Raw genomic sequence first — 25,582 nt, forward strand, 5'->3', positions numbered from 1 at the left:
ATGTTCTGAACCTTAAATGAAGTCCTGATTTTTTAAAGAAGTATGAACATTAATTCTTCTGGGGGGAAATTTACAACTAAATAGCACAGCAGATAAAATAGCAAATATTTACATTTTTCAACCACTTCTGTTGACAAACTTACTTTTTAGCAAGCACTTATTTTATTCAAGTATACATTTCTACTTACTTTAGAGGAATCTCTATTAGAGACAGGAATTTTGTGAACTGAGAAACAATTAAACTCTTAATAGCTGGATTCTGCTTCCTTAATTCTATCAATGCATGCATTAGTGCATTGATCTGAAAAACAAAAATATTTTCAGTTTTACAAACAATTATCTTTAGTTGGTTTCTTTAGATTAGTTTTATTGTTACAAACGAGCGCTTGCATGTTTTCAGAGTCTTGTGTGCCAGACTGACCAATAGTTCCTCCTGTTTTCAATCACTACATACCAAAAATTCTTGCCCTCAGGCACAGGAAAGAAAGGCAGCCAACCAGGAATTAATATCACAATTCACAAAGATAAGGGAGAAACAAAAACTGGTTTCTTATATAGAAAGTTCTTCCTTTGTAAATCTAGAGGCCTAACTCTTGGAGGTAACTGAGACAATTAACACACACAACTTTAGTGCAATACACATTGACTTAAAAAGTACTAACAGTTAAACTAATAAATGGAATCCAATCAAGATGTAGAAACAGGATTTCAGGAATTCACACATTTGAAAACAGGGTATTATCCATAGGTAATAATTCTTTCCATTTGGCTTACCTCCTCCTTGCTTACAGAGGAATGTCTGGACTAACCAATGCCTGTCTTCCTAGGTTGTCCTTCCCTTACCTCAAGCAGCATTTCTATACTTAGATTGTGGTAAACCATGGCTGGGATTGAGGGAAAGCATGAATACCTCATATAACGTAGGAGAAATAATGCAGTGCCTTCCTCTATTCCAGCAAGGTGGCCATTCCAGATGGACCAAAGATGGACCAAAGATAGAAACTTAAGGACTAGATAAAAGAAAGGAATCTAGAGAAACAGTCCATATGGGAGTCCAGGTGAATTATTTAAATTCTCAATGAGGAGGCAGAAGGAAAAGGTGTGAAAGCATCAACATCAGAGAGAAAGGGGGAGAAGGCAGGACTGGGGATGGAAGACAATAAATACACATAAAGAGGTGGATCAGTCATATCCCCCTTTCAGTTACTTTCCTTGTACTAAACAGAATCTATGCCTCCAAACAAGAGGTTCAGACTGGCTGTAGCTAAAAACAGAGGGTTGCAGCAGCACAAACCCGCAGAGGAGACAGACAGTGACAACAAATGCTCAATGTACTACAAGCCAAAGACAGAAAATTGGCAAGACAGGTTGTATGGCTGCCAGCAGCCTTTGTGTCACCTTGAATAGCAGCTTACTTATGTAGAATTATATTACATACATTTTGGAAATGGTATGTTCATTAACGTTATAAGTGTGTACTTAGTATTTTTCCCTTCAAGCATATTTACACAACCAGTCGTTAGAATGTGTTCCAATACTGAAATACATTTTTTCTTATTAACCATCCACCCACTTAATAACTGGAAGTGTCCCATTTTGGAGGCTGGAACAAGAACCTGCAGGGTTTCTAGGAGCATGGGTACAATTTAGCCAGGCAGTGTACTATCTGCAATGTAAAACTGGCACATTTTTCCAACAATCATTGAGAGCATGTTTTTATATGAAGTAGTATCCCCAAAACAATGAAGTGTTCAAATCTGACATTTACCTTTGAACTAGATACCCATTCTTGGTCAGCCTTTTTTCCACTATCAGGTTCCTCTAAAGGACATTCTACTAAATGTTCTAATCCAACTTCTTTCCTGCAAAGAGGACACTTTGCATTTGGCTGAAAAACATAAGTGTTAAGGTTATTTCTTATGGAAAAGACACCCCTTGTCATTTGCAAGCCAGGTTTAAAGGCTTACTATGACCTGGTTCCCGTGTAACAACAGTTAAACAGTTCCATCAGTTAAACAACCCATGGGTTGTCATGCACGAGTGGGGACAAGTGGAAGCACTGCCTGCAGGGCACCCACCACTTCTGCTTTTACTGCACAACCCATGATAGAGTCCTTTGTAAGCTGTACAGCGTGATGTCTGAATACAGGCTGCTGGGTTGTTTAGGGGCTAAACAACCCAGCAGTCTGGGTTCAGATGTCACACTCTACAACCTATGGAGGAGTTGATCATGGGTTGTGGAGTAAAAGCAAAAGAGGCAGGACTTGCTCTCAGCACACTTGCTCTCCCCACTTATGCACGACAACCCATCGGTTGTTCAATCAATGGAATTGCTGTTACATGCGAAAACCCAAATCTTCAATTTCTCCACTATAAGCAACCTACAATGTTAAGACGAACGGGGGAAAGGGGAAAGGTTTGTCATATAATGATCTACCAAGTCAATACTACAGAGGAACAAAATCAGATTCTTTGGATATAAACACGATCAAGCCCCATGTAGTCAACATAGTACACAACAGTCTACAAAAAAACAAATGCCACATTTTATTCTGTTCAATCCATGTAACGAAAACCAGTGAGAAGACAATACATACTTTCTACTACAGAAACACTGCATAATTAGCCTTACTTCATACTTTTTTCCTGCTAGTCAGAAGAGGTCACTGGTCATCCTTCCCTGTGAACTACTAGTATCTTTGTACATATTTTCAGACTGGCATGCATTGCAATAGTATGAGTCTTGAGTCACTAACACATTTTTCTCCAAGCTGAGACTGACTGGGGGCTTTATGCTTGGTATAATACTTTAAAAAATAAAAATGAGTACAATGTAGAACAAGCACTTTTTCAAGGAGTGCTTTTTTGAAAAAAGAAAAACCACCACCTTTCTCCAGTACAAGACTGTAGTACTCTATGTTCTGACATTCCGGGAGAGAGTGCAGGACAGGAAGGCCTGGCATGCTATGGTCCATGGGGTCATGAAGAGTCGGACACGACTGAACAACAACAAAGGATAGTGAATATAGTCCTGCTTCATACCACGGGGTGGGAAAAGGGGGGGGGGTCAGTATATCAGACCTTAAGAGTCCTAGAATTCATAAGCCTTGCAAATCAGTCTAAGGCCACAGGCTGTGACCTTACACCTGTGGAAGAGCCCTCATAGGCTACTTCTACAGGTTAGGTTTCACGTTTTGTTAAAGAAGTGTGCTTTACATTGGCCACTGTTATTGTGAAGAAAAAACAGTCATAAGACCCCAATCTGGAAAGTGTTTCCAATCCAGATTGGGGGGCCACACCAATTTCCTGCTGAAACTCCTCCCACTGAAGGTGTTGTTTGCAGTAAACAGCATCTCTGGGGAAAAACAGCAGTTATGATGGAGCAAGTTTCAGCAGTAAACTGGCATGGAGCCCTAATCAAGAACATGCTCTTGTTCAGAGCCCTGGAAAATAAAAGTGCCCAGTTTAAGCACAGTTTTAAAAGTGTGAATTACATAGCAAGTCATTTGACCCACAGAATGCATAATAAAGCTCATTATACTTCAACCAGAATCTTTTTTTTTTCCTCACTAAAATTGAGACTTAAGAAACATCTACAGTAGAATGTTTTGTGAGCAGGCTGCTGTTATTTTCAAATGTTCTAGTTCTTCATTCTATCTAGGAATAAAAACATTCTTCTGAATGCAATCAACACACAAGACGGCAGAGTGAAAACAAGCATGTTAGCCCACCACCTCCCCTTGTTGAGGGATAACGTCTGCAACACGGAGCCTTTTCTACTCATGTAGCCTCCCTGCACACTTTAGAACTGATTGTTCAAAGTTCTAAATAGTACGGAGCGCTTACGTCGATGTAATAGGGCTATCCCCACTCCCCCACCCCTTACGTGTCTATTGTACTGACACCACCATCTGAATGGTTTCACTAACAGAGCTAGAGTTTCACTAACAGAGAAAGCAACTTAAACCTGAGAATATGTATTGATTAGCACTAGCAGGATTGAAGAAATGTTCTCAGGATGTACGTGTGCAGCCTAACTAGGCATCTCTTCCAAGAGATTATAGGAGGCTTTAACCTGCAGAGGACAAATGACATCAGTATCCGTTTCCCTTTTTTCAAGAGGGATTTTGGCTCACTAGCAACATTTTCATTGTATTGCTCTTGACTAGATTCATGTGGAGCTGCAGTAATTGCTCTCTACTGAATACTTCTTTTCAGATTTCCGGGTTAATTGATGAGCTCTACAGAATAGGCTTACGTAACAGCTGAACAGAAGCCCTTTCTTTTTATTGAGGAACATGGAAGTATCACTGAGCTATTTAAATTCAGGTTCAACTATGTCAGTTTTATTTTTTTAAGGTAACAAACTGTAAAATGTTGCTACGGAATACTACCTAAATTCAGGTTAAAGGATACTGTGGAATATCAACCATAGAAAGTTTTAAATGAACATGAGGGCACAGCCCCCCCCCCCCCCCCACAAACACATACACGTAACCTGAAGATCAATGCAATACAAGGGTAAGGGGATTCTATGCAGTTTAATGTGCACTCAAAAAAAAAAAAGTCAGCAGATGAGAGAGACTCTGAGTTCATTGCAGAAAGAATCTCGAAGTGCATATAAAGAGAACTTCATCAACACAATAGACCAAATACCTTCCAGTCATCCAGGAATAACACACATCACTTCAGAATAATTCATTACGGTTGAATTAAGATAGTAACTAACCTTCTCCCTTTGGATGACTTCACAGATACATGGTTTACAGAACACATGAGCACAGTGTGTTATCACAGGAACATTTAGGGACTCCAAGCAAATAGCACATTCTTCATCCGATCCAGAGCTTAGAACTAGCTTCATCTTCTCTATTAATTTCTCATGCAATTCTTCAGGAGTACTATTATCTGCCCATATAAACACACAAATGTTAAAGAGAAATGTTACACAGTTGGACAATTTTTTATGTACAAGATTAGTTATAAAACACCACAATGCAAGATAATACTAAAATAGAGCATTTAAGAAAATCAAAGGAGGACCTGCAAAAAAAGATTTGTAATATATTTCACTTCTTAATAGGATTGCTCGCTCCAGTAGAACGTACCAGCTAACCATACCACTGTCCAGCGGCCATTTCATTCCCCACCCCAGTTTTCCATTCTGCTTTTCTAGCTGACGCTCACCATTCCACAGCTATTGTGCATGGTCAGTTCTCACTGAGCTGGTTGGCAGGGAGGGTTGCCCCTTTGTTTTGATTTTTTAGATTTTTTTTAACTTTTGCAAACCTTGGTGTTCTCCTGAGATGCCACTACCTCCCTCTCATTTCTCAGTAGCCACATGTTAGCTCCTTTTCTGTTGGCACTTGCCGCTTCATTTCGCTAAATAGAGGCCGCCATTTCTGAATGAGCACAATATACTCACCATGTTCTTAGGGTGCAATCCTATGGGGATAGGCGGCTGCCTCTGAACTCGGAGGCGATCGCCTATCCAATGCAGGGCAGGAGAAGTGCAGAGGGGATCATCCCCTCCATGCTTCAGCTGCCCTGCATTTGTGGCGAGACAGCCAGTTTCGGCTGTCTAGCCGCGGGAAGGCGGAGCAGGGGAAGCAGCTGCTGGATGACACATAGGATGTGTCGTACCAGCATTTCTGCCTTCCCCACCCCGGAACGCCCCCGGGAATGCCCCGTTTTCACCTCTTCCAAGCACAGAGCCATTCTGAGCTGCTTGCAAGGCAGCGGGGGGGGGGGGGGTGTCGGTTCTCCGGGAACCGATGTATCCTATGGCTGGCTAGCCGTTCCCTTAATTGCTTTAAGACATGACCATTTAACGATATGAGCAAAAAGGGCCACTGCAGTTAAATTTTAGAGCAGGGATAGACAACATTGTGCCTGCAGAGATCAATGCGCCCCTGGACACCTTTCTTGGTGCCTGCAGAGGTGCCCTATCCCTTTCCTTATGTATTCATTTTTTAATTTTCTTATCACCAGGTATGTTAACTTCAAAGTGAAGTAAGAGCCTCCAGCCGCTGCCATCTCCATTAATGCCTCTGGGCCACAAGAGGTGCTCAGAGACATTATTAGGAAATGAATATGGTGGGCAGCTGCAGGCTTAAGCTCAGGGAGATTAAAGACAGCAGCATGGTGCTATAGAAAGTGGGGGGAGGGAGCTAGGGAGGGCAGTGATAAGCCAGCAGGGAGACGGGAGGGAGCCCAGCAAGTAGCTAGTGTTAGATGGAGGAGCCAGGGAGGGTTGTGGGCTTGTAAGTCTGAATGGAAAAGGCTGCATGTGAAAGAAAGCGAGAGGGAGAGAGAAAAGGTTGGGCAGGGCGCTTGAAGGGATCTTGAAAAGGAGTGTTTTTTCATGTACTTGCAGTGAAGAGGAGAAGGGAGGGTCACGTGTATAGCACATGGGCCGTATGCATGCGTGAATGGATAGAGTTGTGGTGCACATGCGCACTGTGAGCCAGGGTGAGAGAGAGAAGAGAGAAAATGATGGCGGGGAGAAATTAGTTGACTGGCAGGATGTGGGGAGACAAAAAGGTTTCTTTCCATGAAAGAGGTTTCTGTTGGTGCTGAAAACTGATTCAAAGGAGTTAAGTGTGTTGGGACTCAGATCCCAACTCTGCCTTGTACTAAATATTTTGGGCAGATTGTTCTTTGCAATTAGCCACACTCCCATGGCAGCCATTTTATGGTGGTGCTCACACAGTTTCTCAAACTGCCAAATGTGCCCACAGGCCCCAATAGTTACCTATCCCGAGCTCAGAAATAGAATTATCTAGGGTTTTTTTCAAGAACATAGACACTAAAAATCTAGTTTTCCAAAAAATTCTTCTGACGCTATGCATTTGAACACTTCACACACTAAAGTGATCTCAGACCAAAGATAGCATTACAATTTAACACCATTTTTAAAAGGATGCCTCACACTCTTGACAAAGTTAAATTATGGAACAGCTTAGTTGGTGGATTTACTATGTAGCCCACAAACAGCAACCTCACTAGTGACATAGTAACTATTTCTAAGACAAATTTAGTTGCTGTTTTTGTTTACAGAGCTCAGAATATGTAGTTTTTTGCAGTGGTTGTCTGACTGAAATGTACATGGAATCCCACATCTCTTTCCCTCTCACCTCAACAACTTTCAAGGACATTGGAAGGAGTGGGATATGAGAAGCACAGATTCTAATTCGGAAAGGAATAAGACTTGTGATGTACGTGCAGTAAGAACTTTTAGGCAATGCAGTTAAGCTGTCCTTCTTAAGCCAGCAATTCACCATGCAAAGTATATATTGGGATATTAATATTGTGAACTAAGAAATCAGTTACAAGCAGGATGCACATTGGTAGAAGGAATGAGGGACATTTTCATGGACCATGGATATTAAGTACAAGAAAACAAAGCTGACAACAAACATCTGTATGTCTCAGCACCTTAGACTAAAAGTCTACTACATTTGTAAAAGGGCATAAAGATACTAACCTTCCACACAGCTGGATGAAGATGCACTTGTACAGAGACGTGGATGACAGCACAACTGTCTCAATCGGAGCAAAGCACCAAGAACATCTGCATAGTGGGTCAAAACAGTTCCCTCACTAAAGTACCTGAAGAATAATTTTGACATTAGAGTAGGGCAAAAGTGTTACAGCTTGAATGCTCAAACTGTGATCCTCAAATCCCGCAAACTTGAGCCTTGTTCTGATGGTTTACTGATTTATCCATGGTTTATTGAACCAAGAATGAGTATTTTGCCCTCTAAGTCCCACCCCCTGGAAAAATCCCCTGTTGAGATGGAAGACAACAGCAGAGATTCTCTTGTGCACCACTCCCTCGGCAACAGCCGGGCTGCGAGGGACTCAGCCAGCACTGGGAAGAGTGCCCAGCCAAGTCAGTTTGCATGGGGCACACTGCCCCATGGGGACATCATGTGCTGGGGACTCAGCCAGCGCTGGGAGGAGCGGTTGCTCTTCCCAGCACTGGCCAACCCTGTTCATACATACCACCCCCATGGCGACATGTATTGCACGAAGCTGGAGACAGTACTCTTTGCAGTGCCAGTTGAGTCCCTTTCTCCATGCCTCTCTCAGCATGGAGAAAGGCAAAAAGGGAGGAGTGGGACAATGACTTCAGCAAGTGTGGCAATGGCCACTGAAGTCATCCTTCTCACAGAGGGCCTGCAGGGGAGAAAGTCAGTTCCTCACCCTCACCTTAATGGAAACTTGTGAATCATGTTTCCCATTCCATCCAAACTGGGAAACTATGGGTTATCTCTAACTACAAATCAGGATTTTAAAGTAGGCCATTCAATATTTGGGGGGGGGGGGTACACACACACACACACACATCTTGTCCCGTATTTCATTTCAGCCTCCATAATGGACTGACAAACTGGATTTAAAATTTTGCTCCTGCACCAGCAGAAATACATCGGCACATGCAAATACCCTTTGGTGCACACAGTAGAGGAGCTAATGAAATTGTGGTGTCAATTCAGTAACCAATTACACCCTACAGTATTCACTGGCAAAAAGAACTGAGGCACAGCACAATAAACCCACTCAAGGTATTTTTCTTCATATACCCATTGAACAATAATTACAACAATATCTGTTTTAAATGTGAATTAAAGACTGAAACAGAGATAAAGCCTATTGTACTAATAAAAAGGCACAATCCTAAATAGCTGAAGTCACTGGGAATTCTGCTATGCATTCTCAGACACCACATGATCCTGGGATCAGAAGTGCAAATTGTATTTGTTTATTTCTAAAAAAAATCCAGAACACTTTGAATTTAAACATACAATGCAACTTACTTTCACGTGTGACTGTAGCCATCTAACATTACACTATATTTGTGTAACAACTACATTATATCAGGAGTGACCTGGTTAAAACCTCGTGCCATGTTTCGAGAGCAGCATTCTGCCTAACAAGACAGATTTCTTTGTATCCACTTAAAACAGATCAGGCAGTAACTGAACAGTTGTAGATGTTACTGTATTCTCCACCACCCTGCTTTCCTCTTGATAATTCATGTTCTTTTCATGAACATTAATCTGACTCTCCTCTCTTAGAAGATAAAATACCATGGAAGTTTCAGTAAGTACTATCTAAACTGCAACTAGACAAACAACTAACATGTTGGCTACTGAAGGCAAGAATGGCTCAAATTTTACAGAACAATTTTAACTTTATACCATAATAATGCATTCCATGCAATTTGTTTTTCGAACAGAATCTAATATGGCTGCAATCCTATCCACACTTACCTGGGAGTAAGTACTATTGATCTCAATGAAGCTTACCTCTGAATAGACATGTACAAGACTGCACAGTCAGACAGCTGGATAAAGAGGTTTTCATAAATCGAACAACTGAATGCGACCTAATGGAGTCTCTTTCCACTTAAGAGTTGGCACTATTTACCTGCTAATAGCAGCTATGCTTTCATCTTTCACAGAGTGATAGATTAGGTGCTCTTCATCTGTAAGTGTAATATGCTGAATAAATACTTTGCGTTCTGGGAGCTTCAAAACTGGCTTCCCTTTAACTTTGCTTGTTTTAGTTCTTCGAAGTGTAATGCTCTTAATCAGGGATTGTAAACGCCTAGCAAAACAGAGGAAGCAGATATGAGGCAAACAGTGTTAATACCAGACGTATTTTATATCTCACTCTGTTGCTAGGTTTTTGTAAACCAAAGTTGCAAATTATATTTTACTTAATAATAAAGATGACTCTATTAAAAAGATATTTTAAAGGAATCTATTCTTTACATACAGATTTTTATTACATTTTGGTATTTTAATGGAAATTGTTTTTAGCTATTTTATATTTTGTATGTTTTAGTAATGTTGTTATATGTTGTAATCATTGTGTTGCAAATTGCCTTGGGCCTTTAAGAGAAAGGTAACTAAGAAATTAAGGGTGCAATCCTATGCAGAAAGACATCCGCCTCTGAACTTGGAGGTGACCACCTATCCAATGCAGGGCAGGAGAAGCACGGAGGGGATTGTTCCCTCCACACTCCCCCTGCCCTGCATTTTTGGCTAGAAAGCCGCTTTCGGCTGTCTAGCCGTGGGAGGGCAGAGCAAGGGAGAAGGCTGCTGTACAACTCATAGGATGTGTCGTACAGGCATTTCCACCGGTCCCGCCCCAGAACACCCCCTAGAACACCCCATTTCAGCCACTCCACGCTCCTCTTACAAGTGCGGAGCACAGGGCTTCTCTGCGCTGCCTGTGAGGCAGCACAGAAAGGGGAGAAGGTCAATTCCCAGAAAACACTATATCCTATGGCTGTCTAGCCACTGGCTAGCGGCCATAGGATTGCTCTCTCCATAAATAAATAATACAATATATTTTATATATAACCTATGTAGTGATCTTTGTAGAACATATTTATCCAGAACACATCAGAAACAGTTCATACTTAAGTCCTCCTTGATCTCCCATAGTGACAGGACGCTGGATTGTTCTGTGCCACCACGCTCTATCTGTAAAAGGCTTCAGCTTTAAAAAGGAAAGAAGAGACCACAAATCCTTTAAGGAATTCTGAATAGGTGTACCTAAAAGGAGGAAGGGAACAAAACAAAAACACACCATACATTACACTTAATGCAATTCACTCAAAAATAGAAGTCAAGACTGGGCCAACAAAAAGGATCCCATTTACATGGGCCTCTAAAACTTGCCAAAGAATACCTTTCAAATGTGTAACAAAATGACCCAGTTTACACATAACGCCAATTCATTCCGGTTCACATGTTGTTCAGTGAACAATCACCCTGTTCATAGATTGTTAGCGTGATGTCTGAACCCAGGGTTCAGGGATTAAACAACCTGGACTTAACCCAACAATAAGCTATGAATTCACTCTGGGTGGTTTAACTCCTAAACAACCCAGAGATCGGGTTCACATGATCGACGGAGGAAAAAAAAAGCCATGGTGGCTTCTTTTCTTTGTCCCATGCTTGCTGGTTGCGCGCCACAGCATTTCCCTAATTACCCTCGCCAGGCATGGGTTGCCGTGTCATTAGAAATTGGCAAGGGTGGCTTCCAATCCACCTCAGAACCCTAGGACAAGCTATGGGTCCCAGGGTGGTTTGGAAGCCATCCCCTCTGCGCACCTCACCAGGTTCAGGTAATTAAGGAAATGGCGTGGCATGTGACCGGCGCACATAGGGCAGGAAGCTGTGGCTTCTTTTCCTCACTGATCGTGCAAACCTGGTTGCATGTCCAGGTTTAGACATCATGCTTAGAACCTACAAACCAGGCAATCCTAAATTGATAATTGCTAACTGCCAGCGGAAATTAGGAGTGTGCTGGAGGTAGCACACTTGCTCCTGCTTGTGCCTGACAACCCACGTGTTATTACATGAGAATCAGGTGTCACCTTGAATTATTATGAAAAATTAACCATGTTCAACATAATCACTAAATTACCCCTCAAAAGTTAGTTGTACAATAGCATTCAGTTTCCCAGACAAATTTATCTGAAACCACTCTCACGTATTTTAAACATTTATTAGTTTCCCATAAAGTTTGGTTTAGAGACAGGAGCATGGCTGGAACGGATTGGCGGCTGGCAAGCAGGTGGAAACCCATACAGTCACAATGCAGTAATTATCAATATTGTTTAGATCAACACATTTTGGCAATGGCTCCTGAGGATTTTATTTCATCAATTAAAAATGATTTCTTAAAAACAGAACCTGCTTGTAAATCATAAAATCTCTCGCTGCCATGAAATGTACTAGGCTTGGCATCTACTTTGGTTCGCTTCTAAAACATCTTTAGCCAGGTACAGACATACTTCATAAGTTCTACAGCCAATTGGTTATGCTTAAAATGTATTAGTGTTTTTCCTCACATGCTGTATGGACCTTTTAATATTAATGTGAATTTTAATACACCACTATAAATCTATCAATAAATAATGTATTTCCCTACAGCCCAATACAAATGACAATCCTAAGTCAATCCAGCAAGCATATTTATTCAAGCCAGATGCAAGATTCATTTTGAGGATTTCTGAATCCTATCATGCACTGGCAGCAACTTAAATATAAGGAAGCTTCTCAATTAAATCAATTCCTGCCAGAAGGGCTAAGAAAGCTTATGCCTCAACTGACCATTTCTGTATAAGGGCCATTTGTGTACTGCTATTGTGCCTCTACAGAAGTACCAGTATGAGCACATATATTCCATGCAAGCCACACTGCAGTATAAAAATCTTCTGCATGTAGTTCTAGTTGTAGACCAGTGGTACAGTTTGGCCCAGAATCTTAGCTTAAGTGCTCTGTTCATACTACTATTCACTTCCACACATAATTATTCAGTGAATGTTTAAAGCCCACTAACTCAAGATCATGCTCAACTGTTGTCCTAGGAGAGATGCTTTCCTTAATCTGTGTGCAGGGTTTGATCCCAGATGTCCTTTAAAACTAAATAGTGATGTTTGAATGTGGTCCAATCATGCTTTGCATCTAATCCTTAACAGTAACACCACTAGTTCATATATCAATTTATTTACTGCTTGATTAGCAGATGTACTGTACGAGAGAACAGGAATGGGAATGTTGGTCACTTACTGTGAAGGTTCCTCCTGGTTTGGTGTGACAAAGGCATCTGACAATGCATTAAGTCTCCACATCACCCAGGAAAAGCAGGGAGTTGGATGGCTCCTACACCAAACCAGGAATGGCCATTGTGGCATGTTAACGCTTTTTGAAATTTAAAACAGATGGAATTTCAAGGTCAGAAAATTTAAAAACAGTGCCAGATAGATGTTGCAAAGACAATGGCAGTAAAGGTGCTTTCTCCCACAGAGCTAGCATATGTACCCAAGTGAGTGACTGCCTATGCTACAAACGCAATTTCCAGCAGTCAGTTGTCTTACCCACTGAGCAACTTTAGGTAGCCACAGAAGGAGAAGCAGCAATACAATAGGTATTAGGACTCTGGTTTTGGCTACTTCTCTGGCTGATTTGCTGGCTTCATACAGTAGTTGCAGCCCTAGCAGACCTGTTCTTGTATTCCTTATAGTACACACTGCAAGCAACTGCTCATAACTTAGACTGCAATTTGCCTGTCAGGTACTCACTGGAGGGAAGGGGTGGTGGGGGAGAAAGAGACTGCTTGTAACGGACACTTGCCCCAGCAAGCAATAAACTACAATCCTAACTAAAGCAATTTTACAGAGCGCAAAGCAAAATAAGAGGCACAACACCACATTGCAGTCCTGATATCAACACAGAAGTACTACTGAAATCGATGGGATGTTAAACACACATAATCGGTCACAGCCAATCTCATAACTGTGAAGCACTGCAATGTTCTGCCTACGGCATAAATACCTGTCAGAATCCATCTTCTCTGAGCATCTAGGTCTAGTACAGCTTTTGTTTGTTGAGCATTTGGATTTCTTATTGTGTGTCCTTCATCCAACACCACTCTCAGCCACTTTAATTTGTGTAAAGGACTATTACCTCTCGTCTGGAACAAAATTAAAATGATTGTAGTACTTAAAATTAAACACAGTGTAGAACATGCACTCTTTCACAACACAATGTACTGGGTCAAAGATTTCCCCCATCCATTTAATTTCATTTATTTAATTTCTCTACCACCCAAAAGCCTGGGCAGTTTACAAAGATTAAAACCCTAAAAATACAATATGATTGCATAATATAAAACCATTATACAAAAGGTAGCATAATATAAAACCATACAATAAAACCCTGTATGATAGCGTAATACAACACCATACAAAAATATAAAGCCAATTTTTAAACAATCAACATCTCACCCACAGAGGCATAACCAAATAATAGCCTAAGCAAGGCAAGATTCTGGAAGCAGTTTGAACAAAACAAAGGTCAAAGTAACCTAAAATAGCACCACCACACAGTATTCCATCACTGTTATTACCCAGCCTGAGCTGTATTATCTCCCACACCCCATATGGTTTTTAACCCCTGCAGTTCACTCCTCACCCTACAAACAGCATTTGTACTTAAGACTGCTCAAAAGACTATTACTCAAGTAACATACATTTAAACCTCATATACAGCTACTTATACTAGTTGCATCACTTCACGCTGTTTTAAACCGCCTGCAGTCTACCTTTGTCAAGATGAACCTTCATTCAACATCCCAGAACAGTGCCTTCACAAGGAGGTAAGATGATAATCATAACTGACATAATTTTCAGGCTCTAAGTGTGATAACCAAGGTACATATGCCTGTTGCCCTGCAGATCCTTAAAGCAAACTTTGAGGGCTTCCAGGGTAAGGAATGTCATGTATTTGACTATTCCTTCCATAACAGCTGACTTGAATAACATCTGAGTTCTTTTCCAAGCCATCCTTTACAGTAATTTATATACTTAATGCAAAGTGGATCAAGACTCCAAAACTACAGTATCATATAATGTAGTATCTCAATTTTTATGAAAATGCATTGTAGCGTTGACTATAGTCTAATGAACAACTCAAGTATAAAACATTAAACTGTCTCAGGACAAAAGCAAAGTAACCATTAGCAGCTGGACCATCTGGGCTGGAGTAAGGACAGTAGACATCTCATTTTCATAGCCCAGTGGTGGGGAACATGCAGCCCTCCAGATGATGTATCACCTACAACTCTCATCAGCCCTAGCCAGCATAGCCAATGGTGAGAGATGATGGGAGTTGCACTCCAACAACATCGGAAGGGCCACATGTACACACCACTGCCCTAGCCCTTTCTGTCCCCCACACTGTAGCATGGGGTCATGCTTAAATCTGCAGCCTAGTGAAGGAGCACCACCCCCAAAACTGTCATCTGCTTCAAGGTTATTTCGGGGAGGGCGGGTCAAGGGAAAGGATACTAAATGAGAGCAGGCAGTCATGTTGGGAGCAACTTTCCCCAGGAGAAAGACCTAATTTATATTGTTTCATTACTTGCTCTGAACAGCCTCAGAGAACCATACAGTTGGTTCTCTGAGAATACAGGTGTTTTCACCTGTAACAACAAACAAACAAACAAACAACACTATGGAAACCCTGATACTAGTTTGAAGAAGTAAAGTTCAACACTACACTAGATCTAATTTCTGACCTGAAGTATAATTTTTGTTAGCTATAAACTGTGTTTTTTTTTCCTTTCTGAAGGAAAGATGCTACTTTCTTGCTGCAAAACTTTTCACTATACTTACTCCATAGTCAGTAGCTAAAACACTGTATGTTGTTAATACAACATCCTGTCTTGAAAGCATTGCTGGATCTTTGCTGCGGTCTGAACCGTAGTATACATAAGCATTCAACTGAACACCAGGATCAACATGTTGTTCAAACTGGTCCTGAAATGAAATTCAACAGCAACACTATGATCAACTGATAGCTGATGGCTCAATTATTGTCATCTGTAAATTTTGTTCTAAGCCTAGCTATACTACTGTTCCTGGTAGAAAAACATAGTAAGATTGAAGAGTTACTACTTTCCTAACCCAAATTTATTTTTGCAACCATGGAAGGTGTTCTAATGAAAACACATGAAAAATTCAAGTAATTTCAAGGTTGGAGGCATACCCAGCATTTAAAAGTGTACGATTTTGGCTGTGATCCTATACTCACTTACCTGGGAATAAGCCAAATAAACTCAAGTGGATTTACTTCTGAATAGACATGTATAGGACTACACTGTAAATCAGGGGGAGATAACACAGTGCATGATGCATTTAGACTACATCTCCCATAAGCTCCAGCCAGCATGGCCAGTGGTCAGGGATTATGGGAACATCAGGAAGATGCTTGGTTTCTCATCCTGCTGTAAATCAATTAATAATATTTAAGTCACATTACAGTTCTGCTCTTCCCGTATCTTCTCATTTTTAAGATAAGCCTCTTCTTTTTGAAGATTCAGATTAAGACACAATGGGTTTTAATTTTTTATCTTTTAAATTTTATCTCACAAATGAGACTAAATGGTCTATTTTAAAAGCAATTGTCATGTTCTTGGGTGGAATCCATTTTTAATGGCTAGTATTTAGCATCTCTAAACTTAAATTTGCATATGAACTATGTTCAGATAAGATGTGGGACAGTACTATACTACATTTGCTATTACATAAATTAAGCTTGTTCTGTTATGAAGTCTGTATTTCTCCAAAACAAACTAAAGCCATCTTCCCTAATCAAAAACTGTTAAGTCTCTTCTTGACCCAAGCAGAACTATCAGCACTGAAAATTCAGATTGCTAAAACCAAGTAGAACTTTTATCCCACTGCCCTCAGGTATTCAAAACTATGTACTGACAAATCCTTCCTTCTTCAGGATAACATTTAAATGAAGCCTATTGGAAGTGTGAAGAAACACCATATTTTATGTTTATGTTTTATAATATTTATATTCTGCAAATAAACTCTGATTGAGGTTCTAATGTAACCAAGTAGACCATCAGACTGGCTTTGCTACGGTGTACTGGGTTATAACAACTATGGTTGCCTAAATTACAGTTGCTATATGAAGGAGGTTTCAAGCTAACAGTTTGAAAATGACCAGGATGAAAAGCTGTTTTTATTTATATAGGTTCCAGGCAGATTTGGATTAGTCAAAGGCTGAATACGTTTGATTGGTGGTTAAAAGATCCATAAAGAACCATTCATCGCTAAATGAAGACCAGTAAATGTGATCCCTGACAGAGGGTAGAAACATGATTGGTGAGAGGTTCTGGCCAGGTGATTTTTTTTTTTTTTTAAAAGGTCAGTTAGTAAAAGGTCAGTTGTGGTTGGCAGTTGATTGTTGAAAAAGGGCCTGAAGACCAGAGCTGGTGACTGAATGGAGCAGAGCTCAGAGCTGAGAAAGGAGCTGAAGACTGGAGCTGGCGGTTGAGAAGAACAGGAAGCCATGCCTTCCCCCTGCCCCCCACCCCCAAGAAAACAAAAATAAAGTTAAAACTCTTAATAAAGGGGAGTGACTGGCCAGAGCAAGAGGTAAGCTAAGTACCCAAAGTGGGAGGTTGTAACATTTTAGAACACATTGAGAGGAGTGTGGAACTGATGGGTTCCACAAAACCCTGACTGGAAAAAACACTGTTCTGGTTCATTCAAAGTAGAAGAAACAGATTCAGCTATTGAGAGAGTTACAGTGTGCCCAACGCTAGAAAAAAGAATTGTTTCAATTTCAAACCTACAATCCAGTTACTGAGGACAGAAAGTGGACAAATGATCAATGTTGCTCTAAGATTCTTGTCACCTTCACTTTTCTTATGCTGTACAGTTGCACCACCTTGGAGACACAGGAAAACACAATTAGCGATATAACTGCATAACAATAATTCCATGTAGTCCTTTTTAGAGGTATCCAACCAAGAAGCAATACTAACATTTCTACTCGTAAGCATATGTTATTCAGGGGTTTTTTTTCTGTACTGCATGAGAATTCAGTGCTTTCACAAAGTTCCACTGATTCAAGTTTCAGCTGTCTTCCTCCCTATCTTTTGGGATGTTAAAGCAGTATACCATATAGCATTTCACATGGAGCTGTAAGAACAATTTAATAATGGTTTTGATACTTGGATACCTTTTTTCTTTGCCTTTTTTGAAGAAACGGCTGAGTCCCCAAGAGCAGAGGCAAATGCTGTATCTTCCTGAATATCTGAAGAAGCTGCTATCAAGATAAGGTGCTTTAGAACATGCATTTGTGAAATAATTTATCTAATTTGCCTAATTTTATTTAAACAGGTAATTAAGTTAGAATGCAATTATTTTGAGACAGAGAAGCTTAGAAGTTATTCAGTCATATAAGTGCTTGTGTACATACCACCTAAGCATTGCCTTCTTGGCATAAGCTAAATTATGAAAACCAAAGGTTGAGCCACTGCAATTAACATGTAAGACATAATTCTACGTGTTAATTGCCCAGGGGCCAAATCCATCCCTCCTGAGGTCCCAATCTGGCCCTCCAGGGTTCCCCAGACGGCGATGCCCCTTCTCCTGCCCCCCCACCCCCAAAACAATCATTTGGTATTCCCATCTTTTGTGCATTTTGCCCCATTCTAAAACACTGAAATGCTTCTTCTAAAGCTTAGTTACTGGCACTAAGCTAGGATATGCTGATTTTTTAAATTTTTGGCCCTACCCCCTTTGCCTTCAGCCTGACCCACTACTGGAATGCAGCTCGCAAGAGCTTCTCTCATACTGAATTCAGCCCTCAGGCTGAAGAAGGTTCCCCACCCTTGGTATATAGATTATTCTTCCTAGCTTAGAGCTACTCCTGATTCAATTGCACTGGAAGCGTGATGGGAGAATAGCTAGAAAATTCTAACAGAAGCACTACTTATTAAATAAGCAGTTTCCAAGGCTGAGATTAAGTTGAGATTGTAATCCCACAATATTAAGTTGTGCATAGCTTTCAAAAACCTCATTAAGTTACTATTACCATGAGGCATTTATTTTTTTTTCTTGGGGGGAGGGGGGAGACAAGAACTTTGGCTGTAGTATCCTGGAAGTGCCAAATTGTCATACCTTTTCTTCTTTTTCTTGTTGCTGGTTTTGTTTTTTGAACTTTAGCTGGGAAAACGAGAGAGAAATGTTATTACAGTAAGCAAATAAATCAAGTTAATAAAGATGTTAAGCAAATAATATCACCAAAAAATAAGTGAAGCTCACTTTTTATGGTTTGTGTTCTCTGCTCTTCAGGTTCTGAGTCGCTGCTTACTACATACTTTGGCTTCTTTCCCATATTTCTAAAGCATTTTAAAAGAAAAAATTACTAACAAATAGAATATTCTACACACTCTTATCTTAATTTAGGCTGGTTATTTTATTTGTATAGCCTATAAAATAGTACCATTTAACATAAAAGATTACAATGATTTTGCAGTCAACAACTAGAGTCAGAAGAGAGGTAACAGTGACCCGGTTCACAGGTCACAGTGGCAAATCGTGAGTTATTTAATTCACAATTCGTGTGGACTCATGCTGCCGGTGAGCAGCTTCCAGTTTCTGTAAACAACTTCCAATCACCCCAATCGGTGGTTGTCAGCATGACATACAAATCCAGACTCATGGGTTCTCATGTCACACTGAAAACCTCCGATAACACTGATTGGCGGGGGTTGTTGTTGTTTACAGAAAATGGAAGTGGCTTGTGAAAGTGTGCGTGCCTGTAAATTGTGGGTTAAAGTGGATTTGCCGCTGAATGACGCTGTGATGCGCAAACTGCCCAGAAACTTGTTCTGTGCATCCAGAAGGTTCTTCCTCTTGTTTTACTGCAAAAAACAGCCTCCCCTCACTGCTGTGTGGCAGGCCCTCTTCTGAAATAATGGGGGAAGCCACAATCTTTAGTTTAGAAATAAGGGAAGAGGAGTGGGGGCGGAGTAGTGTTCTTGGGAAAATTCCAATTTTAAAAAATGATTAATCCTGTAGTTCATAATTTTAAAATAAATACGTTAATTTATCAACAAATAGTTACCACTAAAACTAAGTATTTGTCATCATAATTATATTTCACTTTCTGAGAAGTTACTTTAGAATCCACATTCACAAGTCCTTCTCCTGGTCATATTATTTCTCCAGTGATTTAGGGTATACTTTACTATTATCATTTATCCACATCTGTTTTATAAAAAGGCGTATGAGCAAGTAGAACAGATTAAAGATTTCTACCTTTTAGGACGGGATCTAGATGACTGAGATGGAAGAGAATCACTTTCCTCCTTTGTATTAGACACGTTCAGCTGTAAACTACATTTTGGTGCTTCACAAAAAAAAAGAGTAATTAGGATATTTTGAATTAGGATATTTGATATAAATCTCTCAAATTAATTCCATTGGGTTCTGTCCAAACTAAGTTAGTCATGTTCTAGTCTCACTAAAATCAACAGGAGTTAACCAAGTCATCACTAATTAATCCCACAGATTTCAATGGGACTAAACCAAGACTAATTTCATCTGGATCCAAGCCACTGAAGTCTGTAAACTCAGATGAATACATAGTTCAACCAAATTACCTTTTAAGTCATTTTTCACAGCAGGAGCACATTTCTAAAAGAAGAAACAGAAGCACACTTAAATTATATCAAAAATTAATTAAATCCTTTAAATTCTAAATGTAAAAATTAACAGATCTTATAGAAAATTAATTGAAACATAGTTGAAGGAAGTGGCCTGCACAAAACCTCACAGTATAACACACCAGTACCAATAATACACCACTACATCTTTCCCTGCTTTCAAAAACAGTTATTCAGATAGCATACTAACCTAGACTAATCCAGTAGAGTTCTCTAAAGAGTTGTAAGAGAGATAAATTATAGCTAATAAAACATGTTTAGGGATTCCCTGCTCCCTGAAGCATCACTACAATACATTTTCTTTAGAAACAAAACTAATGTTCACAGGCATTCCAAAAGACGCAAACTTTCAGTAATCCAGGTCATTTAGCAACTAGGTATTGTATATATCTATGCAACGTAGAAAAGATAACCCATAAATAAATTTCACTGAAAAGGACACTCACTGCTAGAGACACGTTGGAGTGCACATTGCCCCTAGCATCCATGTGTATTATGGGCTCCTGACAAAATGCAGAAGAATTAAGGCTACAATCCTATACTTAAGAGTAAACCTCAATGAAATCAGAAAAGATACGATTCTGCACCATGGCTGTTCATACCTGCTACCTCTTATCCTGGGCACAAGAGATCCATACCCGTGCAAATGTTTTCCCCCTCACAGGTTGTTCAAGTTTATTTTTATATTTATTTATATTTATTTTATTTATTACATTTCTGTAATGCCTAATAGCCAAAGTTCTCCGGGTGGTTCACAACCTATGGGAATGTATTCTGAGGATACTGGATAAAGACTGTTTTCTTCTATATAATGCAATATAATAGCCTAGCATTATTTGCTTACTTTTAACTACAATTAAGACGTTTTTAAAAGAAAAGACAATACTTCCCCAGAAAACTGCCCATCGTGAGCCTTCTGAAGACTCTTCTCTTTGGGCTGCTTTTGGTAGTTGGGGTAAAGCTTACTGCATAAGAGCATCTATTTTATTTACTCCAATTTTTATTAAATTCATACTGTAAAAAAAATTATTTGAAAGTCTGAATCCTCTCGCAGCTTACATGAGTAGAAGATTATTCTGTCTCTCTGACTTTGCCCACCTGGGTCATTTTGTCTTACTAATATAATAACTTGGGATTGATATAATTCAGGCTAGCGTTCTGGTATTAATAGAAACCTTTCTTAACAGCCAGAAATATATGCAAGTATCACCTCTTTCACTTGATCATTTTTCTTTTCAACAGGAAGAGATTTGCCATCATGAAAGTTGGTAAGAATCACTGCAATCACAGTAAGTGTTTTACCCTAAAATGCATAAAACTATTGGTTAATATTTCATAAATCACTTTTTTTTCATAAATCATATTAGCCATATTCCAATATGGTAGATAGTTACCAATCCCATATCATCTGCCAATATTCCTCCAAGCACATTTTCTGGTCGCTTTTTTTCAGCAAAATTTGTAATTGTATTGTAGAAGTAGTTTTCCCTCTCTTCCCAAAATGGAGGCAATTCCTTATTGTTCTCACGTGAAATCATCCAAGCTAAAGCTTGCTTCTGATGTGGAAATAATGGAGTCAACACTGCCTGGAAAAGTAACATGCCATATTACACATCTCTTCATAGCAAAAGCCACAACCTGTAATATATTTCATTTTACCCTAATTTTCTAGCATTTCACCTGTCTTTAGATTGCATATCAACACACCTTCATTCACTCCTAGAACATAAACCTGCATGATGTATTCAACAGAGGCAAAGTGCTGGACTGGGAAGACCCAGGTTCTAGTCCCCACTCAGCCATGAATCTCCCTGGGTGACTTTGGGCCAATAACTGACTCTCAGCCTGACCTACCTCACAGGGTTGTTGTGAGGATAAAATAGAGAGGAGGACGATCAAGTAAACTGCCTTGGGTTCCTTGCAAGAGGAACAAAGGCAGGATATAAATGTAACAATAAATGAATATAAAATATACCTCTGCTGCTTCCACTTCACGGGTTTTATCATCTTCCTTCAGGTCTTCAAAGAGTTTGTCAAATTCAGTTTTAAGCTAGAATACAAGATATGTGCTAAAGTTAGTTTTTTTTAATTTGTTTAAGCCATTTTTACCCCGCTTTTCCCCTCCAAGCAAGGAGTTGCTCAAAGCAACTAACTATATATAACAATATATGGTAAAATCCAATGTGATTTCTGCTTGACAGTAGACCCACTGAAATGAATGGGAGAGGTTAATGATGACTACATAGGACTTAATAAATAAATAAATAAATAAAAATTAAGGAACAGAGTCAGAGTCAAATGCTTGTTTAAAGAGAAATGTATTCCACTTTTAAAGAAAAGAATATGCAACATTTGTTACCATACGTGAATTAGGACTGGTAGTTTTATGTAGATTAATACATTGTGACTTCTCTGCTAAGAACTGCTCCTCCTCCATTTCTGGGCCCAATTCAAGGTGCTGTCATAATAGCTTAGAACAAGAATATCTCAAGCACTGCCTCCTTCCACACAAAGCTACATGGGTGTTGAGATCTTCAGCACAGGCCCTTTTTTCAGGTCCCCCTATCATCTGAGATGAGTGGTGACCTACAATAAGGCCTTCGCTGCTAGCCATGTGAGAGTGCTCTCACTCCCGCTCACCCCCACCAATTTGTGGGTTAAATAAATAACCCACAAACTGGCATTACATGCAAACTGAGTCACAGTGTTTGTTAAGGTCTGATAGTAGTATGGAAGTTTTTAAACAGGAATTTAAAGAAGTGGTACAGAGAATTCCCCCTTCATGGATCACTGCCTTGTTGTGGCGAAGGGGCTTGCGTAACTCAATGAAGCCATAAGCTATGCCGTGCAGGGCCACCCAAGACGGACAGGTCATGGCAGAGAGTTCTGACAAAATGTGGTCCACTGGAGAAGGAAATGGCAACCCACTCCAGTATTCTTGCCAAGAAAACCCCATGGAACGTATCACAAGGCTAAAAGTTATGACGCCGGAAGATGAGCCCCTCAGGTCGGAAGGTGTCCAATATGCTACTGGGGAAGAGCAGAGGGTATTTCCAAGTAGCGCCAGAAAGAGTGAAGCGGCTGGGCCAAACCCGAAAGGACACTCAGCTGTGGATGTGTCTGGCGATGAAAAGAAAATCCGATGCTGTAAAGAACAATATTGTTTAGGAACCTGGAATGTCAGATCAATGAATCAAGGTAAGCTGGAGGTGGTCAAACATGAGATGGCAAGATTGAACATCGACATCTTGGGAATCAGCGAACTAAAATGGACAGGCATGGGTGAATTTAATTCAGGTGACCATCATATCTACTATTGTGGGCAAGAATCCCTTAGAAGAAATGGAGTAGCACTCATAGTCAACAAAAGGGTGGGAAAAGCAGTACTGGGGTACAATCTTAAAAATGATAGAATGATCTCAGTACGAATCCAAGGCAAACCATTCAACATCACAGTAATTCAAGTCTATGCCCCAACCACTGAGGCCGAAGAAGTTGAGGTTGATCAGTTCTATGAAGACCTGCAACACCTTCTAGAACTAACACCAAAAAAAGATGTCCTCTTCATCATAGGGGATTGGAATGCTAAAGTAGGAAGTCAAGAAATCACCGGGATAACAGGCAGGCATGGCCTTGGTGTACAAAATGAAGCAGGATAAAAGCTAATAGAGATTTGCCAAGAGAACATGCTGATCATAGCAAACACTCTTTTCCAACAGCACAAGAGGCGACTCTACACATGGACGTCACCAGATGGTCAATATCGAAATCAGATTGATTATGTCCTTTGCAGCCAAAGATGGAGAAGCTCCATACAGTCAGTAAAAACAAGACCTGGAGCTGACTGTGGCTCAGATCATGAGCTGCTTCTTGCACAATTTCGGCTTAAATTGAAGAACGTCGGGAAAACCACTAAACCATTCAGGTATGACCTAAATCATATCCCTTATGAATATACAGTGGAGGTGAGGAATAGATTTCAGGGATTAGATCTGATAGACAGAGTGCCTGAGGAACTATGGACAGAGGTCCGTAACATTGTTCAGGAGGCAGCAACGAAATCCGTCCCAAAGAAAAAGAAATGCAAGAAAGCCAAGTGGCTGTCTGATGAGGCTTTACAAGTGGCTAACGAAAGAAGGGAAGCGAAAAGCAAGGGAGAAAGGGGAAGATATACCCAACTGAATGCAGAGTTCCAGAGAATAGCAAGGAGAGACAAGAAGGCCTTCTTAAATGAACAATGCAAAGAAATCGAGGAAAACAACAGAATGGGAAAGACTAGAGATCTCTTCAAGAAAATGGGAGATCTCAAGGGAACGTTTTGTGCAAAGACGGGCATGATAAAGGACAAAGAAGGCAGGGACCTAACAGAAGCAGATGAGATTAAGAAGAGGTGGCAAGAATACACAGAAGAACTATACAGGAAAGATCTGAATGTCCCTGATAGCCATGATAGTGCGGTCACTGAACTTGAGCCGGACATCCTAGAGAGTGAAGTCAAGTGGGCCTTAGGAAGCATTAGTAACAACAAAGCTAGCGGAGATGACAGTATTCCAGCCGAGCTATTTAAAATCCTAAAAGATGATGCTGTTAAAGTGCTGCATTCAATATGCCAACAAATCTGAAACACTCAACAGTGGCCACAAGACTGGAAAAGGTCAGTTTACATTCCAATTCCAAAGAAGGGCAACGCCAAAGAGTGTTCAAACTACCGCACAATTGCGCTCATTTCACATGCCAGCAAGGTGATGCTCAAAATCCTACAAGCTAGGCTTCAGCAGTATGCGAACCGAGAACTACCGGAAGTACAAGCTGGGTTTCGAAGAGGCAGAGGAACTAGAGATCAAATCGCCAACATTCGCTGCATCATGGAGAAAGCAAGAGAATTCCAGAAAAACATCTATTTCTGCTTCATTGACTACGCTAAAGCCTTTGATTGCGTGGATCACAACAAACTGTGGCAAATTCTGAAAGTGATGGGAGTACCAGACCACCTTACCTGTCTCCTGAGAAACCTGTATGAGGGTCAAGAAGCAACAGTAAGAACCAGACATGGAACAACCGATTGGTTCAAAATTGGGAAAGGAGTACGACAAGGCTGCTTATTGTCACCCTGCTTATTTAACTTATATGCAGAGTACATCATGAGAAATGCCGGGTTGGATGAATCAGAGGTCGGAATTAAGATTGCTGGGAGAATTATCAACAACCTCCGATATGCAGACGATACCACCCTAATGGCAGAAAGCGAAGAGGACCTAAAGAGCCTCTTGTTGAGGGTGAAAGAGGAGAGTGCAAAAGCTGGTTTGAAACTCAACATTAAAAAAACTAAGATCATGGCATCTGGCCCTATCACTTCCTGGCATATAGAAGGGGAAGAAATGGAAGCAGTGACAGATTTTACTTTCTTGGGCTCCAAGATCACCGCAGATGGTGACTGTAGCCATGAAATTAAAAGATGCTTGCTCCTTGGGAGGAAAGCTATGGCAAACCTAGACAGCATAGTAAGAAGCAGAGACATCAC

At 40.3% G+C, this 25,582-nt stretch overlaps 2 protein-coding genes across 3 annotated transcripts in view; one reads left to right on the top strand and one right to left on the bottom strand.

The window, feature by feature from the left end:
* Positions 1 to 9,750, top strand: part of GYG1 (glycogenin 1) — a 63,089-nt gene extending 53,339 nt beyond the window's left edge. Inside the window, exon 8 of the transcript XR_014789598.1 lies at positions 9,245 to 9,750. The gene's annotated coding sequence lies outside the window, so the exon portion shown is untranslated. The remainder of the gene's footprint in view (positions 1 to 9,244) is intronic.
* HLTF (helicase like transcription factor) overlaps positions 1 to 25,582 on the bottom strand; it is a 42,214-nt gene that overhangs the window by 3,780 nt on the left and 12,852 nt on the right. The window contains exons 6-22 of one of the 2 annotated variants that reach the window (XM_084847251.1): positions 22,037 to 22,111; positions 21,456 to 21,647; positions 21,272 to 21,364; positions 19,999 to 20,032; positions 19,655 to 19,745; positions 18,656 to 18,732; positions 18,512 to 18,556; positions 17,568 to 17,651; positions 17,179 to 17,273; positions 15,203 to 15,346; positions 13,362 to 13,500; positions 10,436 to 10,571; positions 9,436 to 9,615; positions 7,487 to 7,611; positions 4,730 to 4,908; positions 1,769 to 1,888; positions 189 to 301 (exon numbers count right to left, since the gene is read on the bottom strand). In XM_084847251.1, coding sequence (XP_084703377.1) covers positions 189 to 301; positions 1,769 to 1,888; positions 4,730 to 4,908; positions 7,487 to 7,611; positions 9,436 to 9,615; positions 10,436 to 10,571; positions 13,362 to 13,500; positions 15,203 to 15,346; positions 17,179 to 17,273; positions 17,568 to 17,651; positions 18,512 to 18,556; positions 18,656 to 18,732; positions 19,655 to 19,745; positions 19,999 to 20,032; positions 21,272 to 21,364; positions 21,456 to 21,647; positions 22,037 to 22,111 — 1,922 coding nt within the window. Of the gene's footprint in view, positions 1 to 188; positions 302 to 1,768; positions 1,889 to 4,729; positions 4,909 to 7,486; positions 7,612 to 9,435; positions 9,616 to 10,435; positions 10,572 to 13,361; positions 13,501 to 15,202; positions 15,347 to 17,178; positions 17,274 to 17,567; positions 17,655 to 18,511; positions 18,557 to 18,655; positions 18,733 to 19,654; positions 19,746 to 19,998; positions 20,033 to 21,271; positions 21,365 to 21,455; positions 21,648 to 22,036; positions 22,112 to 25,582 lie in introns of both variants that reach the window. The other variant, XM_084847250.1, reaches the window with a different exon arrangement.

The sequence above is a fragment of the Heloderma suspectum genome, chromosome 3 (genome assembly GCF_057233095.1).
Source record: "Heloderma suspectum isolate Gila_16-S chromosome 3, 16-S_ref, whole genome shotgun sequence".
Taxonomy (NCBI): domain Eukaryota; kingdom Metazoa; phylum Chordata; class Lepidosauria; order Squamata; family Helodermatidae; genus Heloderma; species Heloderma suspectum.